This window comes from Microcaecilia unicolor, chromosome 8 (assembly GCF_901765095.1).
Source record: "Microcaecilia unicolor chromosome 8, aMicUni1.1, whole genome shotgun sequence".
In the NCBI taxonomy this organism is placed as follows: Eukaryota; Metazoa; Chordata; class Amphibia; order Gymnophiona; family Siphonopidae; genus Microcaecilia; species Microcaecilia unicolor.
In genome coordinates, this window is record NC_044038.1 from 15,385,603 (window position 1) to 15,409,657 (window position 24,055).

The 24,055-nt window shown below is 47.8% G+C and overlaps 1 protein-coding gene across 1 annotated transcript in view; it reads left to right on the top strand.

The window, feature by feature from the left end:
- Window positions 1–24,055, top strand: part of CARD11 (caspase recruitment domain family member 11) — a 107,028-nt gene that overhangs the window by 46,768 nt on the left and 36,205 nt on the right. Inside the window, exons 10-13 of the mRNA XM_030211885.1 lie at window positions 5,129–5,180; window positions 11,119–11,243; window positions 18,651–18,754; window positions 19,774–19,826. Of these exons, the coding sequence (XP_030067745.1) occupies window positions 5,129–5,180; window positions 11,119–11,243; window positions 18,651–18,754; window positions 19,774–19,826 (334 nt within the window). The remainder of the gene's footprint in view (window positions 1–5,128; window positions 5,181–11,118; window positions 11,244–18,650; window positions 18,755–19,773; window positions 19,827–24,055) is intronic.

A 24,055-nucleotide genomic window follows, 5' to 3' on the forward strand; every position in this document is an offset into this window, starting at 1 on the left:
TCAGTGGAGGAGGGTAGTTAGTGGGGTCCCGCAGGGGTCTGTGCTGGGTCCGTTGCTTTTTAATGTATTTATAAATGACCTAGAGATGGGAATAACTAGTGAGGTAATTAAATTCGCCGATGACACAAAATTATTCAGGGTCGTCAAGTCGCAGGAGGAATGTGAACGATTACAGGAGGACCTTGCGAGACTGGGAGAATGGGCGTGCAAGTGGCAGATGAAGTTCAATGTTGACAAGTGCAAAGTGATGCATGTGGGTAAGAGGAACCCGAATTATAGCTACGTCTTGCACGGTTCCGCATTAGGAGTTACGGATCAAGAAAAGGATCTGGGTGTCGTCGTCGATGATACGCTGAAACCTTCTGCTCAGTGTGCTGCTGCGGCTAGGAAAGCGAATAGAATGTTGGGTGTTATTAGGAAGGGTATGGAGTCCAGGTGTGCGGATGTTATAATGCCGTTGTATCGCTCCATGGTGCGACCGCACCTGGAGTATTGTGTTCAGTACTGGTCTCCGTATCTCAGAGGAGATATGGTAGAATTGGAAAAGGTACAGCGAAGGGCGACGAAGATGATAGTGGGGATGGGACGACTTTCCTACGAAGAGAGGCTGAGAAGGCTAGGGCTTTTCAGCTTGGAGAAGAGACGGCTGAGGGGAGATATGATAGAAGTGTATAAAATAATGAGTGGAATGGATCGGATGGATGTGAAGCGACTGTTCACGCTATCCAAAAATACTAGGACTAGAGGGCATGAGTTGAAGCTACAGTGTGGTAAATTTAAAACGAATCGGAGAAAATTTTTCTTCACCCAACGTGTAATTAGACTCTGGAATTCGTTGCCGGAGAACGTGGTACGGGCGGTTAGCTTGACGGAGTTTAAAAAGGGGTTAGATAGATTCCTAAAGGACAAGTCCATAGACCGCTATTAAATGGACTTGGAAAAATTCCGCATTTTTAGGTATAACTTGTCTGGAATGTTTTTACGTTTGGGGAGCGTGCCAGGTGCCCTTGACCTGGATTGGCCACTGTCGGTGACAGGATGCTGGGCTAGATGGACCTTTGGTCTTTCCCAGTATGGCACTACTTATGTACTTATGTACTTATGCCAATATGAGACCAGCATGGGACAGACCAACACTTCAGCTGGTGGGGGTTGGGGACCCCCACCAGCCAAGGTAGTTTTGCAGCGGCGGCAGGGAGGGGCAGAAGTGGCGACGGTGGTGGGGGGAAGCAGGTGAGGCGGGATAAAATGTGACCTCCCACCTTGGGTTCTGGCCCCCCTCCCATTGAGGTCTGGCTATGCCCCTGATTCATGGTTGGCCCAAGGCAATCTGCCACCTGAGGTGAAGGATAAGATGGGCCCCCCCCCCCCCCGAATCCAGCATCTCTCCCTTCACACTCTCTCTCTCTCTCTCCCAACTCCCTTCCCCCCCCGGCCAAGGTCTGGCATCTCTTCCCTCCTTTCCTCTATCTCCTTCTCCGAGTCTACCTTCCTCTTTTGCTTTCCAAAAGTTGTCGGCGACAGTGATTCCCATACGCTACTCTGCTGCTGGCACCAGCTTCTTCTCTGTGGCCCGCCTCTGGGGAAGGGAGTTGAGAAAGGAAAGGGGGGAGAAGCCAGACTGCCTTCGGTGTGGGAGGTGGAAAGGAGTGATGCTTGAGGTCCCGCCTCAGTTGGCCTAATGGTAGGGTCACCACTGGACGCATCGAATGAAGATGTAAAGGCAGATCTGGAGAGGGTGTCTGTGTGAGAAAAGGGGTGTTCAAGTCACAATGTTCACAGTCTCTCAGATATCTTACGAAAAAGCTTGCTGAAGGCAGTCTTTTCTAAAGCAGTATAAGGACGCATGAGTATAAGTTATTTTGCAGCACAGCTAGTAGGAACAGCCAAAACCAAAAAAGAGTGAAATCACTCTCGGTTTTGAATGTGTAATTGCTGATTTTGCAACCTTTATGGGTAAAACTTGGCATTTATATGCATATTTATTATCTCAATTTCATTTAGTTGGTCTAACTGAATTAGGAGTTGACCAAATGGATATGTACAGGTTTTGAAGTATTTCATCTGTAGAGAGCCGCAATACTCTTCTTATGAAGGTCATATAGGGAGGAGGAGTGGCCTAGTGGTTAGGGTGGTGGACCTTGGTCCTGAGGAACTGAGTTCGATTCCCACTTCAGGCACAGGCAGCGTGGGGTACAAATGTAACAAAAATAAAATAGATACTATTGGAGATTCTACATGGAATGTTGCTACATTCCATGTAGAAGGCTGCGCAGGCTTCTGTTTCTGAGTCTGACGTCCTGCACGACAGGCTCACAGAAGCAGAAGCCTGCGCGGCCACATTGGTGATCTGCAAGGGCCGACTTCTACATGGAATGTTGCTAGTGGAATAGCAACATTCCATGTAGAATCTCAAATAGTAGCAACAGTGGAGGAGTGGCCTAGTGATTAGGGTGGTGGACTTTGGTCCTGAGGAACTGAGTTCGATTCCCACTTCAGGCACAGGCAGCTCCTTGTGACTCTGGGCAAGTCACTTAACCCTCCATTGCCCCATGTAAGCCGCATTGAGCCTGCCATGAGTGGGAAAGCGCAGGGTACAAATGTAATAAATATAATGGACATATAATAACTCTTCCTCTCTATGATTCCATAATGTGTCTGTACACACGAACCTTATTCCACCACAACATTACTGTGTTTGTTCATACTGGACTTGGCAAACACCTTTACGGTACTATGTAAGCGACATTGAGCCTGCAAATAGGTGGGAAAACGTGGGATACAAATGTAACAAATAAATAAATACTTGGTGGATTTTAGAAAACTGGATGTACAGAATGAACCAATTAGGGAGCTGAGCTAAATATCTGTAATTTTTTTTTAAACTGGCCTAGTTTTACACACCAGCTGGTTCTTCAATGACTACAAGTTCAAATGAGTGCCAGGGCCATCGAGAATGGGGGCAGGAGGGGCAAGATTCCCCTGGGCCTGGCCTCCAAGGGGGAGCAGGCGCCAGTGTCTGTCTCTCTCCTGCTCCTGACGGGATCCAGGTGATCATGTGCCGACAGGAGCAGGAGAGAGAAAACTCCGGCGCTGGGCCCCCCTTTAGAGGCTGGAGAGGAGCAGGCACAGAGCTTTGGGGCCTCTGGTTTGGCTAGCAGGGGTCCCCAAGCCCTGCTAGGAGAACCTCCAGGGCTGTTCGCTGCATTGCCTGCCATGCGGCTGCCTTTCCTCCTTATGCCGCGCAAGCTCGAGTATGGGCAGGCAATGCGGCGGAGAACAGCAATGGAGGAAGGCTTCTGCTGGAGGAGGGGCTTGGGGACCCCCACCAGCCAAAATATGTGCAGTTGAGGTGGGGGAGCAGAGAGGTGGGGCAAAATGCCTCCCCCCCATTTTTTTGGTCTGGCTACGTGGCGGGCTGGGGAGAGGCGACAGCGGCAATCCTGGGGGGGGGGGGCAGCCCTACCCCTGCTTAGGGTTACCATACGTCCGGATTTCCCCGGACATGTCCTCTTTTTGAGGGCATGTCCGGGGCGTCCGGCGGATTTTGCCCGCGCCCACGTTTGTCCGGATTTCTGGACAAACGTGGGCGCGGGTGCGGGCAGGCGCGTGCGTGCGGTGGGCGCGCGATCGGCGCCGTGGGTCGTGACCTGGTCTCCCATCCCCTCCCCTTCCTTACCATGTTCCCTGGTGGTCTAGTGACGTCTTCGGGGCAGGAAAGAGCCCCCTCTTTCCTGCCCGGAGCGCTGCCTCCCCTGTCTATCATCCTTCGTTCTCGGTCTGGCTGGGGATTCAAAATGGCCGCCAAGATTTGAACTCTCGCGAGGCCGCTTCAACTCTCGGTGGCCATTTTGAATCCACAGCCATACCGAGGAGGATGCAGCAGGCAAGAGCAGGCAGCGCTCCGGGCAGGAAAGAGGGGGCTCTTTCCTGCCCCGAAGAGAAGACGCTACTAGACCACCAGGGCTAGATAGTAAGTGAGGGGGGGAGGGGACTATGTGACGGGGGGGGGGGCGTGGCGGAACCCGACCTGAAGGGGGCGTGGCATGAGGCGTGGCGGGGGCGGGGTAGGGGGCGTGACATGTGTCCTCTTTTTCAGAGGACACAAAATGGTAACCCTACCCCTGCTTAGTCTCTCGGCGGCCCTGATGAGCGCTTAGTGTTCCTCAGAGCAGTGTCAGTGCTGATAATACGTCTTCCCATTTTAAAACTAACCTATATAATAAAACGCACCTCCAACTTTCTGAAGCTGACTGCGAGGACATAAGCCTTGAGGTATTTGTGCTTCTGTATCCATCTCCTGAAATGATGACGTCTCCCACTTCCGGGTGCGTCAGCAGCGACTGTGCCCAATCACAACATAGCAGCGCGAGCCAACTCCGTCGCGTACCTGTGCTGACGGGGGACCCCCAACCCCTGACAGCCGAAGTCCTCTTCTCGGCTGCCGCGTCGTTGTTTGCTGAATGATCTGATCAAGTTTCTGTGCGTGCGTTTGACATTAGACGCATGCACAGAAACTTGATCAGACCATTCAGCAAGCAACGCCGGCGCAGACGAGAAGAGGACTTCAGCTGTGTTGGGGGTTGGGGTCCCCCATCAGCACACAGGTACGCGGCGGGGGAGGGTCTTCGGCGAAAAGGGGGGTCAAGAGTGTCACGGCAGGGGGGTCCAGGGGACAGTAACGCGGGGGGGGGGGTTGAAATCGGAGGGAGGGGGGAGTCTGTAACTCGGTGGGAGGGGCGTGAGGGGGCCTTGAACTGGAAGGGAGGGAGGGGGTCTGGAACTCTGAGGGAAGGAAGGAAGGGAGGGAGGGAGGCGTGGGTCTCTGAGGGGACACAGCGAGACAGTGAGGGAGGGTGGGGGATTACCTTGCTAGCGCCCGTTTCATTGCCTACCGAAATGGGCCTTTTTTACCAGTAAATACGTACAGAACGGTGGGATATCAAATCCTATCCTCGCTTTATCAGAAGGGAATTCTTGGGTTCAGTATAGAGATAAAGCATAACCTAGGCATAGGCCTTCTCCAACATATTCTCCAGAAGCCATAGGTTACGGTTTAGAGTAAGGCTATAAAGTCTGTTACTGTTGCATAATTTAACTGATTTCAGTTCTACCTTCTTTCTTTCAGCTTCCAAGACCAAAGTCTCCCATCGGAGGTACCAGAGCGGCAGAGTTTCAAGGTTAAAAAGAATATACATGTCCCTACCTTCCTATGGCTTCTCCGTTTAAGAAACTTGTATTCTCTCAGTTGATCACCTAATGTGTTCTTGTATCACATCCAACCAGAAAACATAAACGAGGAAACAAAGTGAAATGGGAAAGTGAGGTTTAGACCCGATATTCAGCCTTATTCCCAGAAATTCAATGTCTAGGCTATGATTGGGCTCCAGCGTTGAACTTCTGGGTATAGAGTTGCGGCGAAAACATTGCCAGTTAAGTACGATATTCAGCACTTAACCGCCTATGGTGACCCAGCTAAAGATAGGACTGACTTGTACGAGGTCCTATTTATTCAGTGACCTTTGCCATATAAGAGCTGAATATCGCTACTTAACCAACCAAGTGCTGACTCCGCCCCTGGAAAAAACACCAGAATATTCAGCAGACTGTCGTTTCTTTCTTTATAATATCACCAAAATTTCGCCCTTTCCTTTCTGAGCATACTACCGAAACACTTATCCACACTCTTATCACCTCTCGCTTAAGACTATTTCAACTTGCTTCTCACAGGTCTCCCACTTAGCCATCTCTCTCCTCTTCAATTCGTTCAAAATTCTGCCGCATGACTTATATTCTGCCAGTGTCGTTATGCTCATATTAGCCCTCTCCTCAAGCCACTTCACTGGCTTCCTATCCGTTTCCGCATACAGTTCAAACTCCTCTTATTGACCTATAAGTGCATTCACTGTGCAGTTCCTCAGTACCTCTCCACTCTCTTCTCTCCCTACATTCCTCCCCAGGAACTCTGTTCACTGGGTAAATCTCTCTTATCTGCACCCTTCTCCTCCACTGCTAACTCCAGACTCTGTTCCTTTTATCTTGCTGCACCATATGCCTGGAATAAACTTCCTGAGCTGGTACGTCAAGCTCCATCTCTGGCCGTCTTCAAATCTAGGTTAAAAGCCCACCTTTTTGACACTGCTTTTAACTCCTAACCCTTACTCACTTGTTCAGTACCCTTATTTTATCATCCCCACTTTAGTAATTCCCTTATCTCTTATTTGTCCTGTTTGTCTGGCCTAATTAGATTGTAAGCTCTGTCGAGCAGGGACTGTCTCTTCATGTTCAAGTGTACAGTGCTGCGTACGTTTAGTAGCGCTATAGAAATGATAAGTAGTAGTAGTAGTAGAATAGCTGATCCTGACTTCGGCGCTAACGGGACATTTTCAGCAGCATTATCTGGTTATTAAGTGTTGCTGAATATGCCTGGTTAGCCCCAGACAGACGATTTAAATGGTGGGCATTTAAAACATTTTAATTATCGGGCCTAACCATTTTTGCACTTTGCCTATACACAGAGGCGGTCCAAGGCAAGATGTCACCTGAGGCTTGGCTAAGATGCTGCACCCTTCCCCCAGAGGCAGGGCTGAGATGCCGTTTCCCCCCCTCCCCCCTTCTTCGTCCACCCCATTCCTCGAGTTTACCTTCTTTCTCCATGTTCCAAAAGCTGGCAGCACAGTGATTCCTATACATTGCCCTGCTGCCAGCACGGGCCTCTACTGCGGCTGCCTCTGAGGAAACAGGAAGCTACATCAGAGAGGCAGGCTGCAGTAAAGAGAAGAGGTGGATGCTGGCGGCAGGGCAGCGTATTGGAATCGCCTGCTGCCGCCGGCTTTTGGAACATGAAAAAAGAAGGTAAACTTGGGGAACAGGGTGGAGGAAAGGAAGAGGGAGATGCCACTCCTGGAAGAGTGCCACCTGAAGTCCCCGCCTCAGGTGGCCTAATGGTCGGGCCGCCCCTGCCTATACACTCACCCACCAAAGCACTGATTCTGTCCTATGCCTCTTGACGGGAGCGAGTTTTGCGTCACCTGCTCTTTTCATCCTTCCAGATGTTGTCCACAGTGCAGTTCAAGTGCCACTCCACTGGTAGATAAGCCTTATGGTCCCCTGATGTGGTCATTTAGTGGAGCTTGAGGTTTACCTCTCTTGTCGTTTTCTCATCGCCTCTCTTACAATTGCCGTACCTCCCTCTTTTGCTTACGCTTTTCTCCTCTTACTCAAAAGAGACAAATGGTGACAGAACCCATGAGGGAAGGGATGGTATCTGGTGAGAAAGTTTGTTGGTCACATTTTATATGGAGACAAACTGCAGACCTCACAGCATACCCTGAAGAAAGCCACAGCCCGATGGCTGAAACGTGGGTTCCACTTACTCAGATACGAGAAGACCCAGACAACTGCAACAATCATGATGCCAGTTGTGGAAGCCTCAGAGAACATACTACACTGTACTTGGAACTTAGAAAATGACATTATTTATTTAAAATATTTATAGATCACTCGATCCAAAAGTACTCGGCGGTTCACAACAGTACATTTATAATAAAACTAGCCGTTGAGCCTGTAAAAACGGGCTGGTATTGGGGTTTTCCTTCCCCCTCCCCGTGAGTTCGCCACCTCTACCTTCCCCCCCCCCACCCCCGGAGTCGCCACCATCCCTCCACCCGGCCCGGGCCCTCTCTCCGCTACTAAACTTACACATCCATTCGCCGGAACGCAGCAAGCACATCAGCTGAGCTGCCGTCGGCCCTTCCTTCTCTGCCTGTGTCCCGCCCTCCTGTGACGTAACGTCAGCGAGGGCGGGACACAGGCAGGGAAAGAAGGCCGACGGCAGCTCAGCTGATGTGCTTGCTGCGTTCCGGCGAATGGATGTGTAAGTTTAGTAGCGGAGAGAGGGCCTGGGCCGGGGGGGGGGGGGTAACGGTAGCGGCGACCTCGGGCGGGGGGAGCTGTATCAACCTCGGCGGCGCAATTTCCCTCTCTGTCCCACCCTCGTCATCACGTATTGACGCGGGGGCGGGACAGAGAGGGAAGTCTCTACTGCGCATTTGCGAGTGAGTCGGTCACTCGCCGTTTATATGTTTGATAAAATTTTAAAAAAACAATAAAGCATACAAAAGAAAACAAAGACTAAAATGCATTATATCATCATAAATCACAACTCAGTGAACATCTGTAAAGCCATAGAAGAAAAGCATAAGACTGTACTAGGTGCCAAATGCCTGCCGAAACAGTAAGGTTTGTATCTCTTTAACATTGTTCACTGTTCGCAAACTCAATGGTAGATCGTTCCACTGTTTAGGACCGATCACTTTAAAAACTGTGGAACGATATTCATGTAATCTAATAACTGTAAAGGAAGGAACTTCCAATAAACCCATCAGATGATCTCAAGGTTCTGGCTGGTTGATAACTACGCAGAGTTGAACCGAACATGGGTGATACCAAGCTATTCAAGACTTTAAAAACCAAACGTAAAATTTTGAAAATTATTCTCTGTTTAATTGGAAGCCTGTGAAGCTTCTACAAGGCTGGGGTAAGATGACAATATCTTGGGAACCCAAAGAACCCACGGGCCGTGGCATTCCATGCTATTTGATGGGCCTTCAAAGGGCCTCAAAGAAAAAAAATGAGGCAAAATGTCAGGAGGTTAGAGTGGTGGACTTTGGTCCTGGGGAACTGGGTTCGATTCCCACTGCAGGCACAGGCAGCTCCTTGTGACTCTGGGCAAGTCACTTAACCCTCCATTGCCCATGTAAGCCACATTGAGCCTGCCAAGAGTGGGAAAGCGCGGGGTACAAATGTAACAAAAATAAAATAGATACTATTGGAGATTCTACATGGAATGTTGCTACTATTGGAGATTCTATTCCACTAGCAACATTCCATGTAGAAGCCTGCGCGGCCACATTGGTGATCTGCAGGGGCCGACTTCTACATGGAATGTTGGAATAGCAACATTCCATGTAGAATCTCAAATAGTAGCAACAGTGGAGGAGTGGCCTAGTGGTTAGGGTGGTGGACTTTGGTCCTGGGGAACTGGGTTTGATTCCCACTTCAGGCACAGGCAGCATCTTATGATTCAGGGCAAGTCACTTAACCCTCCATTGCCCCAGGTACAAATAAGTACCTGTATACAATATGTAAGCCGCATTGAGCCTGCCATGAGTGGGAAAGCGTAGGGTACAAATGAAACAAAAATAAAATAGATACTATTGGAGATTCTACATGGAATGTTGCTACTATTGGAGATTCTACATGGAATGTTGCTATTCCACTAGCAACATTCCATGTAGAAGGCTGTGCAGGCTTCTGTTTCTGTGAGTCTGACGTCAGACTCACAGAAGCAGAAGCCTGTGCGGCCACATTGGTGATCTGCAAGGGCCCACTTCTACATGGAATGTTGGAATAGCAACATTCCATGTAGAATCTCAAATAGTAGCAACAGTGGAGGAGTGGCCTAGTGGTTAGGGTGGTGGAATTTGGTCCTGGGGAACTGGGTTTGATTCTCACTTCAGGCACAGGCAGCTCCTTGTGACTCTGGGCAAGTCACTTAACCCTCCATTGCCCCATGTAAGCCGCATTGAGCCTGCCATGAGTGGGAAAGCGCAGGGTACAAATGTAACAAAAATAAAATAGATACTATTGGAGATTCTACATGGAATGTTGCTGCTATTGGAGATTCTACACAGAAGCAGAAGTCTGCGCGGCCACATTGGTGATCTGCAAGGGCCGACTTCTACATGGAATGTTGCTAGTGGGACTCTGGGCAAGTCACTTGACCCTTCATTGCCCCAGGTACAAATAAGTACCTAAGCCGCATTGAGCCTGCCATGAGTGGGAAAGCGCGGGGTACAAAAAAAAAAAAATATATATATATATGCAAGGACCTTTACTGTAGAAAGGGTCCCTTTCTCCTCACACATTTTATATCCTCCTGACATTGGCCCCACTTTTTTGTTTGATGCTCACTGTTTCGTGAGGAATTCATCTCTCTCCTCCTTTTTTTTCCCCCTTCGAAGGGCTTCCACAGAGTCCTGCTAATAAACCATATAAAGATGATGATTAGACATGCAGAGAATGTTATATTTTCATATTCTCTCTCTTTCCCTCTCGTATGTAAGTGCGTGTATCTCTGTATTTTTTTGCAAGCATCAAGGGCTATAATCAAAGATATTTGCACAGGTAAAGCAACATGTACATGGATAGAAATGTGTGCTTTGATTATTGCTCACCATCAATGCAGGCAAAAGTACTCGTGCGCTACACCACAAAAAGGTTTACTTGCATGAAGAAGCGTTCCAGGGCCAAGGAGAAAGCAGGGTATATAATTTTGCATAATGCAAACTAAGTACATTGTTTCTAGCTGAAACATTACCTGCTGAGAAAGCAGATGCAGAACTATGGATTAGATTCTATATATGGTGCTGAAAAATGGTTGCTGAAAAACGTAAGCGCTAAGCACTCTTCTATAAACGGCGCTCTGAGTTGGAAGCCATTTATAGAGTAGCGCCAAGAGCTGCGCCTAACTTTTAGGCCTGAGGATTTATACGAACTGAAACTGTAACAGTGTGCACAAATTCTTGGAACACCCATGCCCCTCCCGTGGCCATGCCCCCTTTCCAGATCCACGCACTAGAATTTACATGCGCAGCGTTATAGAATACGCCTAGCAAGATGCACATGTAAATTCTAATTGTTGCCAATTAGCATCCATATCTGATTATTAGTGCCCAATTATCGTCAGCTCATTATTCAATTAAATTGCACACGCAAAATTGGGCACATGTCCAAGTTTGCGCACAAATTTAAAGCGCCGTTTGTAGAATCCGGGGATATGTGGGTAATATTGCAGGAGGTAATGGTCGAAGCTAAACTGCCCCATCTGATTTGGTGCAAAGGCAATGGGTAAAACTTACCTGTGGGGTTAGATTGTCCCCTCTGTGTCTAACTCCACCGCCCTGGTCTGCGTCTACATCTTTATGCTGATGTACTCGTATATTTGTCTTTGCCACTTTTCCCCTGTGTTTGCTCCTCTTTCCATCTTGGGTTCTCGCCCTTCATTTGATTCCCTGTCTTCTTCTGTTTGTGTTTTTCTGTTGTGTATGAGGACAGCCGCCAGGGGACATGATGAAGACGATGGTGATGCCAACAGCAGCCGCACTGATACCAACTCTTCCAACACTATGTCTATCAATAACTCTTTGAATTCCATCAGTAGCTCCGAAATCACCAAGATTGTAAGTAGTGTTTGGGTCAGGGGCGTAGCCAGACTTCGGCGGGAGAGGGGTCCAGAGCCCGAGGTGAGGAGGCACATTTTAGCCCCGCCCCGGCGCCGCCGACCCCCCCGCCATTGCCGATACCCCAACACCACCAACACCACCAACTTTGACCCCTCCGTCGACGACCCTCTCGACCCCCCCTCCCGCCGCCAACCCTCCCCCGCCGTCGCCGTCACCTACCTTTGCTGGCGGGGGACCCCAACCCCCGCCAGCCGAGGTCCTCTTCTTCCTTCGTTCTGTTTCTGATTCTGACGTCCTGCACCTTACGTCCCCTGCCAGCAAAGGTAGGCGATGGCGGATTGGCAGCAGGAGGGGGGGTCGAGAGACTCGTTGGCAGGGGGGTCCAGGGCCAAATCTACGGGGGCCCAGGCCCCCGTGGCCCCACGTAGCTACGCCCCTGGGCATCGGCCTTAGTTCTTCACAGCCAGAATGGCCATCTAAGCACTACTCAAGGACGTCAGACTCAGAAACAGAACGAAGGAAGAAGAGGACCTCGGCTGGCGGGGGTTGGGGTCCCCCAGCCAGCAAAGGTAGGCGACGGCGGGTTGGCAGCGGGAGGGGAGGGTCGAGAGGGTCAACGGCAGGGGGTTCCAGGGCCAAATCTACGGGGGCCCAGGCCCCCGTGGCCCCACATAGCTACGCCCCTGGTTTGGGTTACCTCATTCTTCACAATGGCCAAAGAATTTCACCCAGGGCTGTTGTAGTCTAGTAGGCCCACTGAAATGTGCATGTTCGTCTTTAAATCCAGTCATGACACTTACTTTGTCACCTTTCAGATTGCTTTGCGTAATCTAGCTGTACCTCTTGCTAAAGGGGTGGAGGCACTGCAGAAAAGAAAAGAACACTGACATTGAGAAAAAAATAGGGGGGGGGGGGGCAGACAGCAGAAATCACTAGTGCACAAGAAATAAAGGGGTAAATATTCAGAATGATTTCACCTGGCACAGGGACACACTAACCATACAGGCAACCGGACAGTGCCCGAGGGTCCAGGGCAGTGCTTCTCTCCCATGTGCCTGACATCCTTCTCTCCCCAGGTCTGGGACCAGGATGCCCCTTCTCTCTCCCCCTCCTGTGCTCCCGTCTCCAACCCCCCCCCCCCCCCACACACACACACACACTTTCGCAGGCAGGGGCACTGGCACCTACCCTGGATGTCTGTCGCTGATGCTGAAACTTCTCTCTACCTCGGCCCACCCCCTTCTGACATAACTTCCTTCTTCCACAAGGGTGGGCCGTGGCAGAGGGAAGTTCCAGCATCAGTAGCCGGACTAAAGGACAAGGTCAGTGGCAGGAGGACAAGGAGGCAACAGGACCTGGGGAGGGGGGAGACAGCAGGACTGGGGGGGAACTCAATGATCCTCATTGTCCGGGGACCCAGATCACTGTCAGTCTGCCCCTGACCTGGCAGGAGAGGCTCCTGCCCAGTTAGATTGCAGTGAGTGGGCCATCCCTGCACAGTGCCACTGAAAATCCTGTGTGACCACCGCAACACTATTTGATTAGTGCCAGAGGAGCCTGGGGCAGAGTTGGGGCAACGTTAGGTTTTACCCAATTAGTGGGGATATTCAGTCCGCTAACCGTCCAGGCAAATGCCCAGATAAAGTTAGGACAGGAAAATGGCCGCCTCAGGTATTCACTGCTGGTGCTTGGACTAGGCCTGTAATCGTTGACTGTTGTGGGATTAGTATTGATCTAAAACGATCCAGGTGGATCGGAGAGGAAATTGGCAAGGCCTGAGCTCTGTGGGTTAACAGTTAAAAATGTGGTCCAGTGGTTGGTATATGTTTAAATAAAAATATCTTTACCAATAGTCCCGCAACACAAATGTCTCCCGGGCCGGGTCTCTTCCCCCCACCTCCCCCCCTCCAGTTCTAGCTGTGGTCCCGGGTCCATAAAATGGTCACTGCACATTCAGGCCATTCTCACCCTATTCACATGTGCAATCAGTCTCCAGTCCTTGGAGTAGTCTAGTGGTGGGTGCAGTGCACTGCATACAGGTGGACCCAGGCCCATACCTCCCTCTACCTGTTACACTTGTGGTGGAAACTGTGAGCCCTCCAAAACTCACCAAAAACCCACTGTACCCACATCTAAGTTCCCCCTTCACCCATAAGGGCTATTGTAGTGGTGTACAGTTAGGGGTAGTGGGTTTTGGGAGGGGGTTGGGGGGGCTCAGCAGACAAGATAAGGGAGCAACCGTGAGATGTGTGCCTAGGTGCATTTATTTGAAGTCCACTGCATTGCCTCCTGGGGTGCCCCATTGTGCTCCTGGGATCTCTATGTGACCAGTCTACTAAGAATGCTGGCTCCTCCTACATCTCAATGGCTTGATTTTGCCATTTTTTATGTGGATTTTATTTTTAATGAACGAAAAAGGTAGATGCACAGAGCAGTGGCGTACCAAGGGGGGGGCGGTGGGGGCGGTCCGCCCCGGGTGCACGCCGCTGGGGGGGTGCCGCGCGCCGGTCAGCTCGTTCGTTTCCATGCTCCCTCTGCCCCGGAACAGGAAGTAACCTGTTCCAGGGCAGAGGGAGCATGGAAACGAACAACGCTGACCGGCGCGCGGCACTCCCCCCAGCGGTGTGCACCGGGGGCAGGGGGTTCTTTTGCCGGGGTAGGAGGGTGTCCTTTCACCGGGGTGGGGGGGGGCATACTGCATGGGGGGGGCGCTGCACCCAGGGGGGGGGGGCGGGGCGCATCGGTGATCCGCCCCAGGTGTCAGCACCCCTAGGAACGCCACTGGCACAGAGCACAAAAACATCTAGCAAATAGCCATTTTCGAAAAAAAAAAAAAAAAAAGATAGACATTTTTCTGTTTTGAAAATGGCTATATTCCCCACTTGAATTTAGGATGTTTTTAGCAAAACATCCACAGTTGGACTTAGATGTCATATCAAAAATGCCCCTCCTTGTCTCACTTGCTATAGAAATTGCCTTTATAACCTTTAATTCTTCTCTGTGAATGTAATAGAGGAGACCCCCCCCCTCCTGATCAGTGAGGGATAGGCAAGCCCAACCTCCATTGCCTCACGCTGCAGTGCGGGGTCAGATTAGGATGTCCCCTTTGCCAACGCAAGGCAGGGGCGTAGCCAGACAACAGATTTTGGGTGGGCCTGGGCAAGAATTGGGTGGGCACCAAGTTTTCTCCCCCCCCCCCCCCCCCCCCCAAAAAAAATTATCTCGGCTGGTGGGAAAATGCTTCATTCCACCTTGGCAGCAGTCATGCACTGAAAGCTGAGCATGCGCAGGTGCCGATGTCGTGGAGAGTAGCGTTTTTGTTACCATCAGGGGAAAATCTTCAGCTGGCGGAGTTTGGGATTCCCACCAGTTACCACTAAACATGTGCTACTGTTGGGTGGGCCTGAGCCATAAATGGGTGGGCCAAGCCCACCTGTGGCTACGCCACTGACGCAAGGGATGATTTGGACGATCTACTTCCCTAGAATTGTGCCTGGAGGTTTTCTGTCGCTCTAACTAGTTAAAAAAAACAGCACAGCATCTCTTTCTGTTCCTGGCCTATTTTCAGCCCGCCTGCCAGGCCTTCTTTCAATTCTGAGGACTTAAATTCTTTTTCTGGGAATTGGTGGGAGGTCTTTTAGCCTATTCTGTTGAACAAGTGATCATATATTACTCCAAAACTCTTTAATCTTGAAAGGAAGATATTACTGCTATAAAAAAAACAAAACTAGGCCATCCCACCTTATTATCTCAGGGTCCTCCTGCTGCTGTTCCAGCTGTAGTGTAAGAACGATGCAGTCTCAGCCCAGAACTGGCAGTGAGGATTTTAACACAGGAGGCCTGAGCAGTCCGGTCAAGTTACAAGTGATTAGGCTGCTTTGAGCCTGTTCTTCACGACCCGTCTTCATTGCTTAAATCATAATTCTCTTCCTTGGACAAATTAGAACTAAACAAGACATTTAAATACCTATGCGGCATAAATGCATAGCAGATGAGTCTCTTTCAATTGAAAGAAAGCGGGAGCGTAGGATGAAGGGTGAAAGGGGATAGAAATAACATGAGGAAATACTTCTTCACGGAAAGGGTGGTGAATTCGTGGAATGGCCTCCTGGTGGAAATGGTGGAGACAAAACCAGTATCTGAATTCAAGAGAGCTTGGGACAAGTACATAGGATCTCTAAGGGAGTTGATATATATAAGCAGGGTTATATATTCATATATTTTATTTATTTGTTACATTTGTATCCCACATTTTCCCACCTATTTGCAGGCTCAACTCCATAGTATAACCATACACAGGACTAATTCATTTACCTTACAATCCATAAAAACTCTCATTCACAATACAATAAACATCTAAATACCACTTGTTTAAAAGCATAAACTTTATTCCACAATTGGGCTCATTTTCAAAAGAGAAGGGCGCCCATCTTTCAACACAAATCGGGAGATGGGCGTCCTTCTCCCAGGATTGCCCAAATTGGCATAATCGAAAGCCGATTTTGGGCACCCTCAACTGCTTTCCGTTGCGGGGACGACCAAAGTTCCCGGGGGCGTGTCGGAAGCATAGCGAAGGCGGGACTGGGGCGTGCTTAACACATGGGCGTCCTTAGCCGATAATGGAAAAAAGAAGGGCGTCCCTGACGAACACTTGGCCAGGGGTGTGCTGGTAAATTTTTAACAACGGGCTCTCTCTCCAGGCATAGCCGGCCCTGAAATTCTTTTTTTTTTTGGGGGGGGGGGGGAATACATGCCTCTCTCTCCCCTCCCTTGTGCGGGCACGCTAGGCATACCTTTGTCGAGCCCCACCAGCCAATAAATGGACTGCCACCATTCTCTGCTGCTTGTTTCTGGCTCTGAGCAGCAAGATGGAACCTTCTTGCACTTGCATGAAAAGTCCCAGCCTGATGCTTAGAGTCAGAAACAAGGAGCAGGGAGCAGCAGCAGTCTATTTACTTGGCTAGTGGGGCCAGCATCACTGCCAGCAAAGTAAAAGAGAATTCAGGAGGGGGTCCAAGCCCACATTTTGGGAGTCAGTTGTTAAAGTAGCCATGGGGAGGCCTACTTTAACAACTGGCTCCCAAAATTCTTAAAAATTTAACAAACGGCTCTCGTGAGCCCGTGAGAGTCTGCTCCAGCACACCACTGCACTTGGCTGACTTTACTTGGTCCTTTTTTTTTAATGACCAAGCCACAAAAATGTGCCCTAAATGACCAGATGACCACCAGAGGGGATTGGGGATGACCTCCCCCTACTCCCCCAGTGGTCACTAACCCCCTCCCACCCTAAAAAAAACTTTAAAAATATTTTTCCAGCCTCAAATATCATACCCAGCTCCATGACAGCAGTATGCAGGTCCCTGGAGCAGTTTTAGTGGGTACTGCAGTGCACTTCAGGCAGGCAGACCCAGGCCCATCCCCACCCCCCACCTGTTTAACTTGTGGTGGTAAATGTGAGCCCTCCAAAACCCACCAGAAACCCACTGTACCCACATGTAGGTGCCCCCCTTCATCCATAAGGGCTATGGTAGTGGTGTACTGTTGTGGGTAGTGGGTTTTGGGGGGGTTGGGGGGCTCAGCACACAAGGTAAGTGAGCTATGCACCTGGGAGCTTTTTCTGAAGTCCACTGCAGTGTCCCCTAGGGTGCCTGGTTGGTGACCTGGCATGTGAGGGGGACCAGTGCACTATGAATGCTGGCTCCTCCCATGACCAAAGGGCTTGCATTTGGTTGTTTCTGAGATGGGCGTCCTCGGTTTCCATTATCGCCGAAAATCGGGGATGACCATCTCCAAGAACGACCATCTCTAAGGACGACCATCTTTAAGGTCGACCTAAATGTGGAGATTTGGGCGTACCCAACCGTATTATCGAAACGAAAGATGGCCGCCCATCTTGTTTCGATAATACGGGTTTCCCCGCCCCTTCGCGGGGACGTCCTGCGAGGACGCCCTCAGGAAAACTTGGGCGCCCCATTTGATTATGCCCCTCAATGTAATCCCTAATAAAGTAACCTCTTAAAAACTGCACCCACTCCCCAAAGCAGTTATACCCATACAAAATGTTCATATGACAAGGAGGTTTTTCTTCAAAATATTCTCTTCCGCAACAAAAAAGTTTTTTGTAAAATCGTTCCAAGTTTCAAGTTCTCAACGTTCAACAAGCTGCATGTGCAAAACATCATTCGCACTAAATCTCAGTTCGATATGCAACTTAGAAGAGCTTCCCACAGCTTTAAGCCTACCACGAGAATCCATAATTAACTACAATACATCACCACATCCCCCCTTATTTTGACTGTCTTTCCATATCTGCTTGATTAGATCGTCTTGTTAGCCTTGATATCTTTGTAACACCAATTGTATCTTTTGTACCCTGAAATGGTGATGCCTTAACAGGTCTTTGTAAGCCACATTGAGCCTGCAAATAGGTGGGAAAATGTGGGATACAAGTGCAATAAATAAATAAAATAAATAAATTTAGTGCCACAGATAATCTTCATCCACACCATATTTTACACAACAAATGTTTTTTGAACTTTGAGAGCTTGAAACTTGGAACGATTTTACAAAAAAAAATGTTTTGTTGTGGAAGAGAATATTTTGAAGAAAAACCTCCTCGTCATATGGACATTCTGTATGGGTATAACTGCTTTGGGGGGTGGCTGCAGTTTTTAAGAGGTTACTTTATTAGGGATTACATTGTGGAATAAAGTTTATACTGTTGAACAAGTGATATTTAGATATTTATTGTATTAGAATTGTGAATGGTTAGCCCAGCTAACTCCTGTGGTCGGTGCTGATCCCAGCTATTCAATGCCGAGCCATTTCTGGTGTCTGGCACTGAATATCCAGTTTATTTTGGGCCGGTTTAAACTTAACTGGCCAAGCTTATATTTTTCAGTGCTGGTCGGTTAAGTTTAAACCAGCCGAAGATAGGCCCGGTATTCACGCAGCCAAATATGGGTGCCAAACTTAGCCGGTTATATCACTCAATATTCAGTAGTTCATAGCTGCTCATGTCCCACTGAAAATTTGCAGATAGCCAGTTATGCAGCTTTTAACTGGCCAGGTGCCGATCCTGGCCGGTTAAATGCTTTTCAGTATCTGGGGATGGTCTTTACCTGCCTATATTTTCTGTTTTTAAGACATTGCTCCTAGTTGAGATGACAGCTGTGCATTGATTCCAATACAGTTAGTCGGCTCAACCCTCCCCCCTCCCCCCCTCAATGCCGAAGCCTGAATCGGGGAATGGGGGTATAGGACACACGTACAGGGAAGAGAATAAAACACTGATGGCACATCGATAAGAACCAGAAGGGAAAGAAAGGGCAAGATACAGAGTGAAAAGTTGAAGAAAACATTGCTCGTTCTGTAGATTTTTCATAATTATTTATTTTTTTCAAGCAGCAGCTCAGGGGTCGCAAAGATAGTATCAATTCCACAGCACCTGAACCTCCAGGAAATGAATCCATCGTCCGACGCTGCAAAGAAGATGCTCCTCCTCGCAGGTAATCCAGTGTAGAAGCAGTGCTTGCTGCACAATGAGACGGGGTCATCAGCCATGGGTAGCTTCCATGGTAGATGGTTCGGTTCTCTTCCTGTAGCGTGGTAAGTACTGATGGGCCGATATTCAGACCACGGGAGGTAGACCTGCTGCTTCCCGTGGTCGGATATCTGGGCGTTTTTTGGCCCATTTCTAACCAGCCAAGCCGATATTCAGTGCTGGCTGGTTAAATTTAAACTGACCAAAGATATTCCAGCTCTTTCAGCGGCCTAATTTAGCCGCCAATGTACCAAATGTTGGCTGATATCCAGTTTTATCTCACGATATAATCGGGTATCCACTCAGCGCTAACTAGCAATATTCAGCGAGAGATGGCCAGCTATCTCCCACTGAATACTGCTAGATAGCCAGTTAAGTGCCAGTTAACCGGTCGGGAGCCACTCCTGGCCAATTAAGTGCTTTTAAAAATCATCCAGTTAGTGCTCAGATAAAGCAAATACTGTCAAGAGGTTTGATTCGGCTGATGAATGCCTAAAAGCACATAGCAAGTTGCCTGCGATATCCTCCACACAGCTGCTCTTTTGACACTCTCTGAATCTAAATGTAATTGAGTTTCCCAGAAATAACTGTGTTTTAATGAATGCGACCTGTGCTGTTTTTCTAGCAGGGAATCACACTGAGTCCAAGCATTAGATCATGGCTATCGTCTGTCTTTATGTTTTATAGCCAGTCTTCCAAACTAACCCTTGCAAACCCTTCTCAGCACAAAGCAGTCATGGTCACCAAGCTTGTCCTCAGTCTAGTCTTAACACTCCCAAATGGCTGGCTACATTCTCTTCTTGGCACCTGGCCTGATCTAGCGTTCCCTGGCCTCTGGCTTTGCTCACTCTGATGCTCTGGATAGATTAGGAGTTGTGCTTAAATCAAGGAATGTTCCTCATCTCCCCTCCGCCCCCACCCCCAGAGGTCTGCTGATGATACTGTCAAAGTGAAAATATATAACCACTTTCCTTTCTTTCCCAGCTTCACTGATGAGGACAATGAGTGTCTGTGTTATGATGCTCTGGACCTGGATGGTAAGTGAGGGGAGGTACCAGACTGATTTTGACATCAGCTGTGCTTGCTAAAGCTCATGTGGAGGTCCTCAGCAAGATTTCTTAGGTCAGGTACTGCATAGAAGAAAGTCTATCCATTAGGAAAGGCGAAGAGACGCATAAAGTTGATTCCAAGACCAAAAATAGAGAAAGCAAAGAATGCCAAATTAAAACGCCATAAAATGTATTTATTTATTTATTTGTTGCATTTGTATCCCACATTTTCCCACCTCTTTGCAGGCTCAATGTGGCTTACAATTCATCATGAATAGTGGAAATAAGAATAGATTAGACATTTGGTATTACAGAAGGATTTTGGGTTACATGACAATGAAAAACAAGAAAGTAATATAACAAGAAAACATTATAAACATGATAGTAATACAGCAAGAGAACCTAATAAAACAGTTTTTGTTACATGTGGGAGAGTTCACGTGTTGATCTTTGTGGTATGTCCTGTCAAAGAGGTGGGTCTTCAGTAGCTTGCGGAAGTCGGTCAGTTCATAGATCGTTTTTAGGTTGCGCGGCAGTGCGTTCCAGAATTGTGTGCTCAGATAGGAAAAAAGTTGATGCGTGAGTTAGTTCGTATTTTAGACCTTTACAGTTGGGGAAATGAAGATTGAGGAATGTGCGAGATGATTTTCTAGCATTCCTGGGTGGTAAGTCTATCAGGTCTGACATGTAGGCTGGGGCATCGCCATGAATGATTTTATGAACTAGAGTACATATTTTGAACGTGATGCGTTCTTTGAGTGGGAGCCAATGTAACTTTTCTTGTAGGGGTTTAGCACTTTCATATTTTGATTTTCCGAATATGAGTCTAGCTGCAGTTTTCTGGGCTGTCTGGAGTTTTTTGAGTATTTGCTCTTTACAGCCGGCATAGAGTGACTGAGTACCAATGATTGTACCAGATTACGGAAGACGGTCCTTGGGAAGTATGGTCTTATTCTTTTTCATTTCCACGTTGAGTGCAGCCTGAGGTGAAGAGTTTTATTTATTTATTTGCTTACTTAATTATTTTCATTTGCACATCTCACGCTCTACCTGATCTAGAAATCTTACCTCAGCAGATTACATCAAAACATTTTTTACAATTTTCTGGATGTGAACACATTCCATTTTGACGCACTCATTTCCAGAAGCTTCCTTTGATTTCTCTAAACTGCTGCTTGTGCAGATTCACATTTTGAAATCCTTCCCGTACATAGGCTCTTTATTTAAAAGGTGATCTCTTGTTTGGTGCCGAATCACTTCCCCAGAGACCAGCCCCGTAGGGAACACTCTCCATTTGACACTTCTAAATGAAGAGCTTGGCCAGGACATTCTTAGTGTGTTGGGTTCCTGGATCTGAAATCCTCTGCTAAACCAAAGCTAGAGTTGTCTCATATTAGCATCCTTTACGTAAGATTGGTATCCTTCGAATTAAAGGTTTAAACCTACCAGCTCTTTCATTCTGGGTGTTATTTTCTAGCTCCTGGATATCCACTTTTTTCTTGAATGTGTCTCCTGTTAAGGAGATAATTTTCTCTATAGTAATAGAATAAATGACGGCAGATAAAGACCTGAACGATCTATCCAGTCTGCCAAACAGTCACACTCCTTATCAAATCATGATTAAACCAACAATGAATGTGATATAAAATACTTGATCATTGTCTGTCTTTGGCATTTCTGGGCGGCCCTGTCCTTATGTTCCAATTACTGGTATTGCCGTCAAAGCCCAACTCCAGCCTATCCGAATCCATCTTGCCATTTGCGGGACACAGACCATAAAAGTCTGCCTGTCATTGTCCTCACGTTCCAGTTTCTGGAGTCTCCGTTGAAATCTTCTCCAGCCCATCCTAAACTGGATTGCCATATATGGCACACAGACAGTATTATTGGCGGGGGGTGCGGGGTTGGGAGCATATGAACCTTGTTGGGGAGATGGGAAGGGAAATTGAGGGAAATTCCGGGGCCTGCGTAGCTAAATGGATGAATTTAGGACAGCTTTTGAGCTGTCTTTATTTCACCCACTTAGTTATGCATGTGCCAGAACCTGCATAACCCCCGGTTCCTCCCCAACAGCACCCCCAGTGGTGCCCCTGACCTGTGCACTTTTTGTTTGTAGTGATATTCAGTGCCACTATCCAGTTAAGTACCACTAAATATCACCACTTTGGCGGTGGTGAGCAATTTAACGGACAGCAAAGGCTCCTGCCCTCTTCAATCCTTTTGAGTATAGGCCTGGTAGTGTTTCTTTGAAGGCCAGATGCTCAGATAACCCATCCTGGAATGTTCCGATCTGACTTTTAATTATCATTACAGATAAGATTCTGCCCTGTACTTTGAAGGCTGTTGTCTGAGAACCGTGGAATGTATTATCTGAACACCCAGGCTGTTTTGTCTACAGTAAGCATTGCACATTGCTGAACATCCAAGTCTGCTTATTGAGGCCTGTTCTCTAGAGACTTACATATCCTGTACTTGGAGAGCGGTTGTAATTATTTTATGCAATCCAAGTTCTTTTTCCTGTTTGCATTCTTTTGACTCGCAGTTTCAGCCCTTATCAGTTAAGAATATAAGCGTTGCCTTACTGGGACAGACCGAAGGTCCATCAAGCCCAACATCCTGTTTCCAACAGTGGCCAATCCAGGTCACAAGTACCTGGCAATATCCTAAAACAGTACAATACATTTTATGCTGCTTATTCTAGAAATAAGCAGCGGATTTTCCCCAAGTCCATTTTAATAATGGCTTATGGACTTTTAGGAAGCTATCCAAACCTTTTTTTAAACCCCGCTAAGCTAACTGCTTTTACTATATTCTCTGGCAACAAATTCCAGAGTTTAATTACACTTTCCCAATGACCTTGCTGTATTAGCTGTGAGGCGGTTGACTACTAAACATTTCTTTTGTTCAGGTAGGCCATGATCACTAAGAGGAAGAAGGGGGCTATATCTGCTGCTCAGAGCTTTTAGTTCAACCGGCATGTTTCAGCAGCCAATTTTTATCTTTGTTTCTGAATCCAGCATAATCAATAATTCAGCACATCATTCTACAATGCCATCCTGAACTCATTTTCTTCTATCCTCCAGCCCCTTTCTCTAGATTCTACACCTGCTCATTCTCTACGATCAACCAACAAACTGTCTTTTGAAACTTCCAGCTTTATGTGCGATGAAGCTAAGAAGTACTACCAATAGAACGTTTTCCTACATAGCCCATAATTTGGGGATCAGTTGCCAGGGTCTTCATTTTATGAAAGGTGTATTGTTTTAAGAATGTAAGAACATAAAAATTGCCACATTGAGCCAGACTAAAGGTCCATCAATCCCAGTACCCTGTTTGCAACAATGGCTAAGATAACTAGTACCTGTCAAGATCCTAAAAAGTAGATAGATTCCAGGCTGCCATAAGCAGTTGATTTCTCCAGCTTGCCTTAACAGTTTATGGACTTTCCTCCAGGAGCTTGTCCAAACTTTCTTCAACCCACCTACACTGACTGCTTTTACCACCTTCTCCAGCAACAAAATCCAGAGCTTAATTATGCATCGAGAGAAAAACAACAACATTTTTATTCCCAATTCATTTTATGTCAAAATTAAAATTTTATTGAAAAAAGAAAAGCAACACAACCATGCTGATGGAGCGCTTTAGAATACAAGACCTAAACATAGTTAAAGGACTCTCCTTTAAGAAGACTTGGGAGCCGGTTTGGAAAACTCTCACGCCAGTTGCTCATAGTAGATTCTTGAATTTTCAGTAGCTGGGAAGAACCATGCTTTTTGTCTTTGCCAGATTATGCTATCTTGGACATATGGAGGGGTGGAGTTGGGGGGGGGGGGGTTGGCTTGGTTGGGATTTGTTGTAATATACACTGATTTTGTAGTTCTATCACTCCCCTGTGTTCTTTGTATTCCATGGAGACGCCATTGTACCTTAAGTACATAAGTATTGCCACACTGGGACAGACCAAGGGTCCATCAAGCCCAGCATCCTGTTTCCAACAGTGACCAATCCAGGTCACAAGTACCTGGCAGAAACCCAAATAGTAGCAACATTCCATGTAGAACCCCAATGAGGAGCAAGATTCTAGAATTCTAAAGAATAACATGATTCCATGCAGAATTTCAAAGCAACATTCCATGTAGAACCCCAAGGAGTAGCAAGATTCCATTCAGAATCCCAAGTACATAAGTATTGCCACACTGGGACAGACCGAAGGTCCA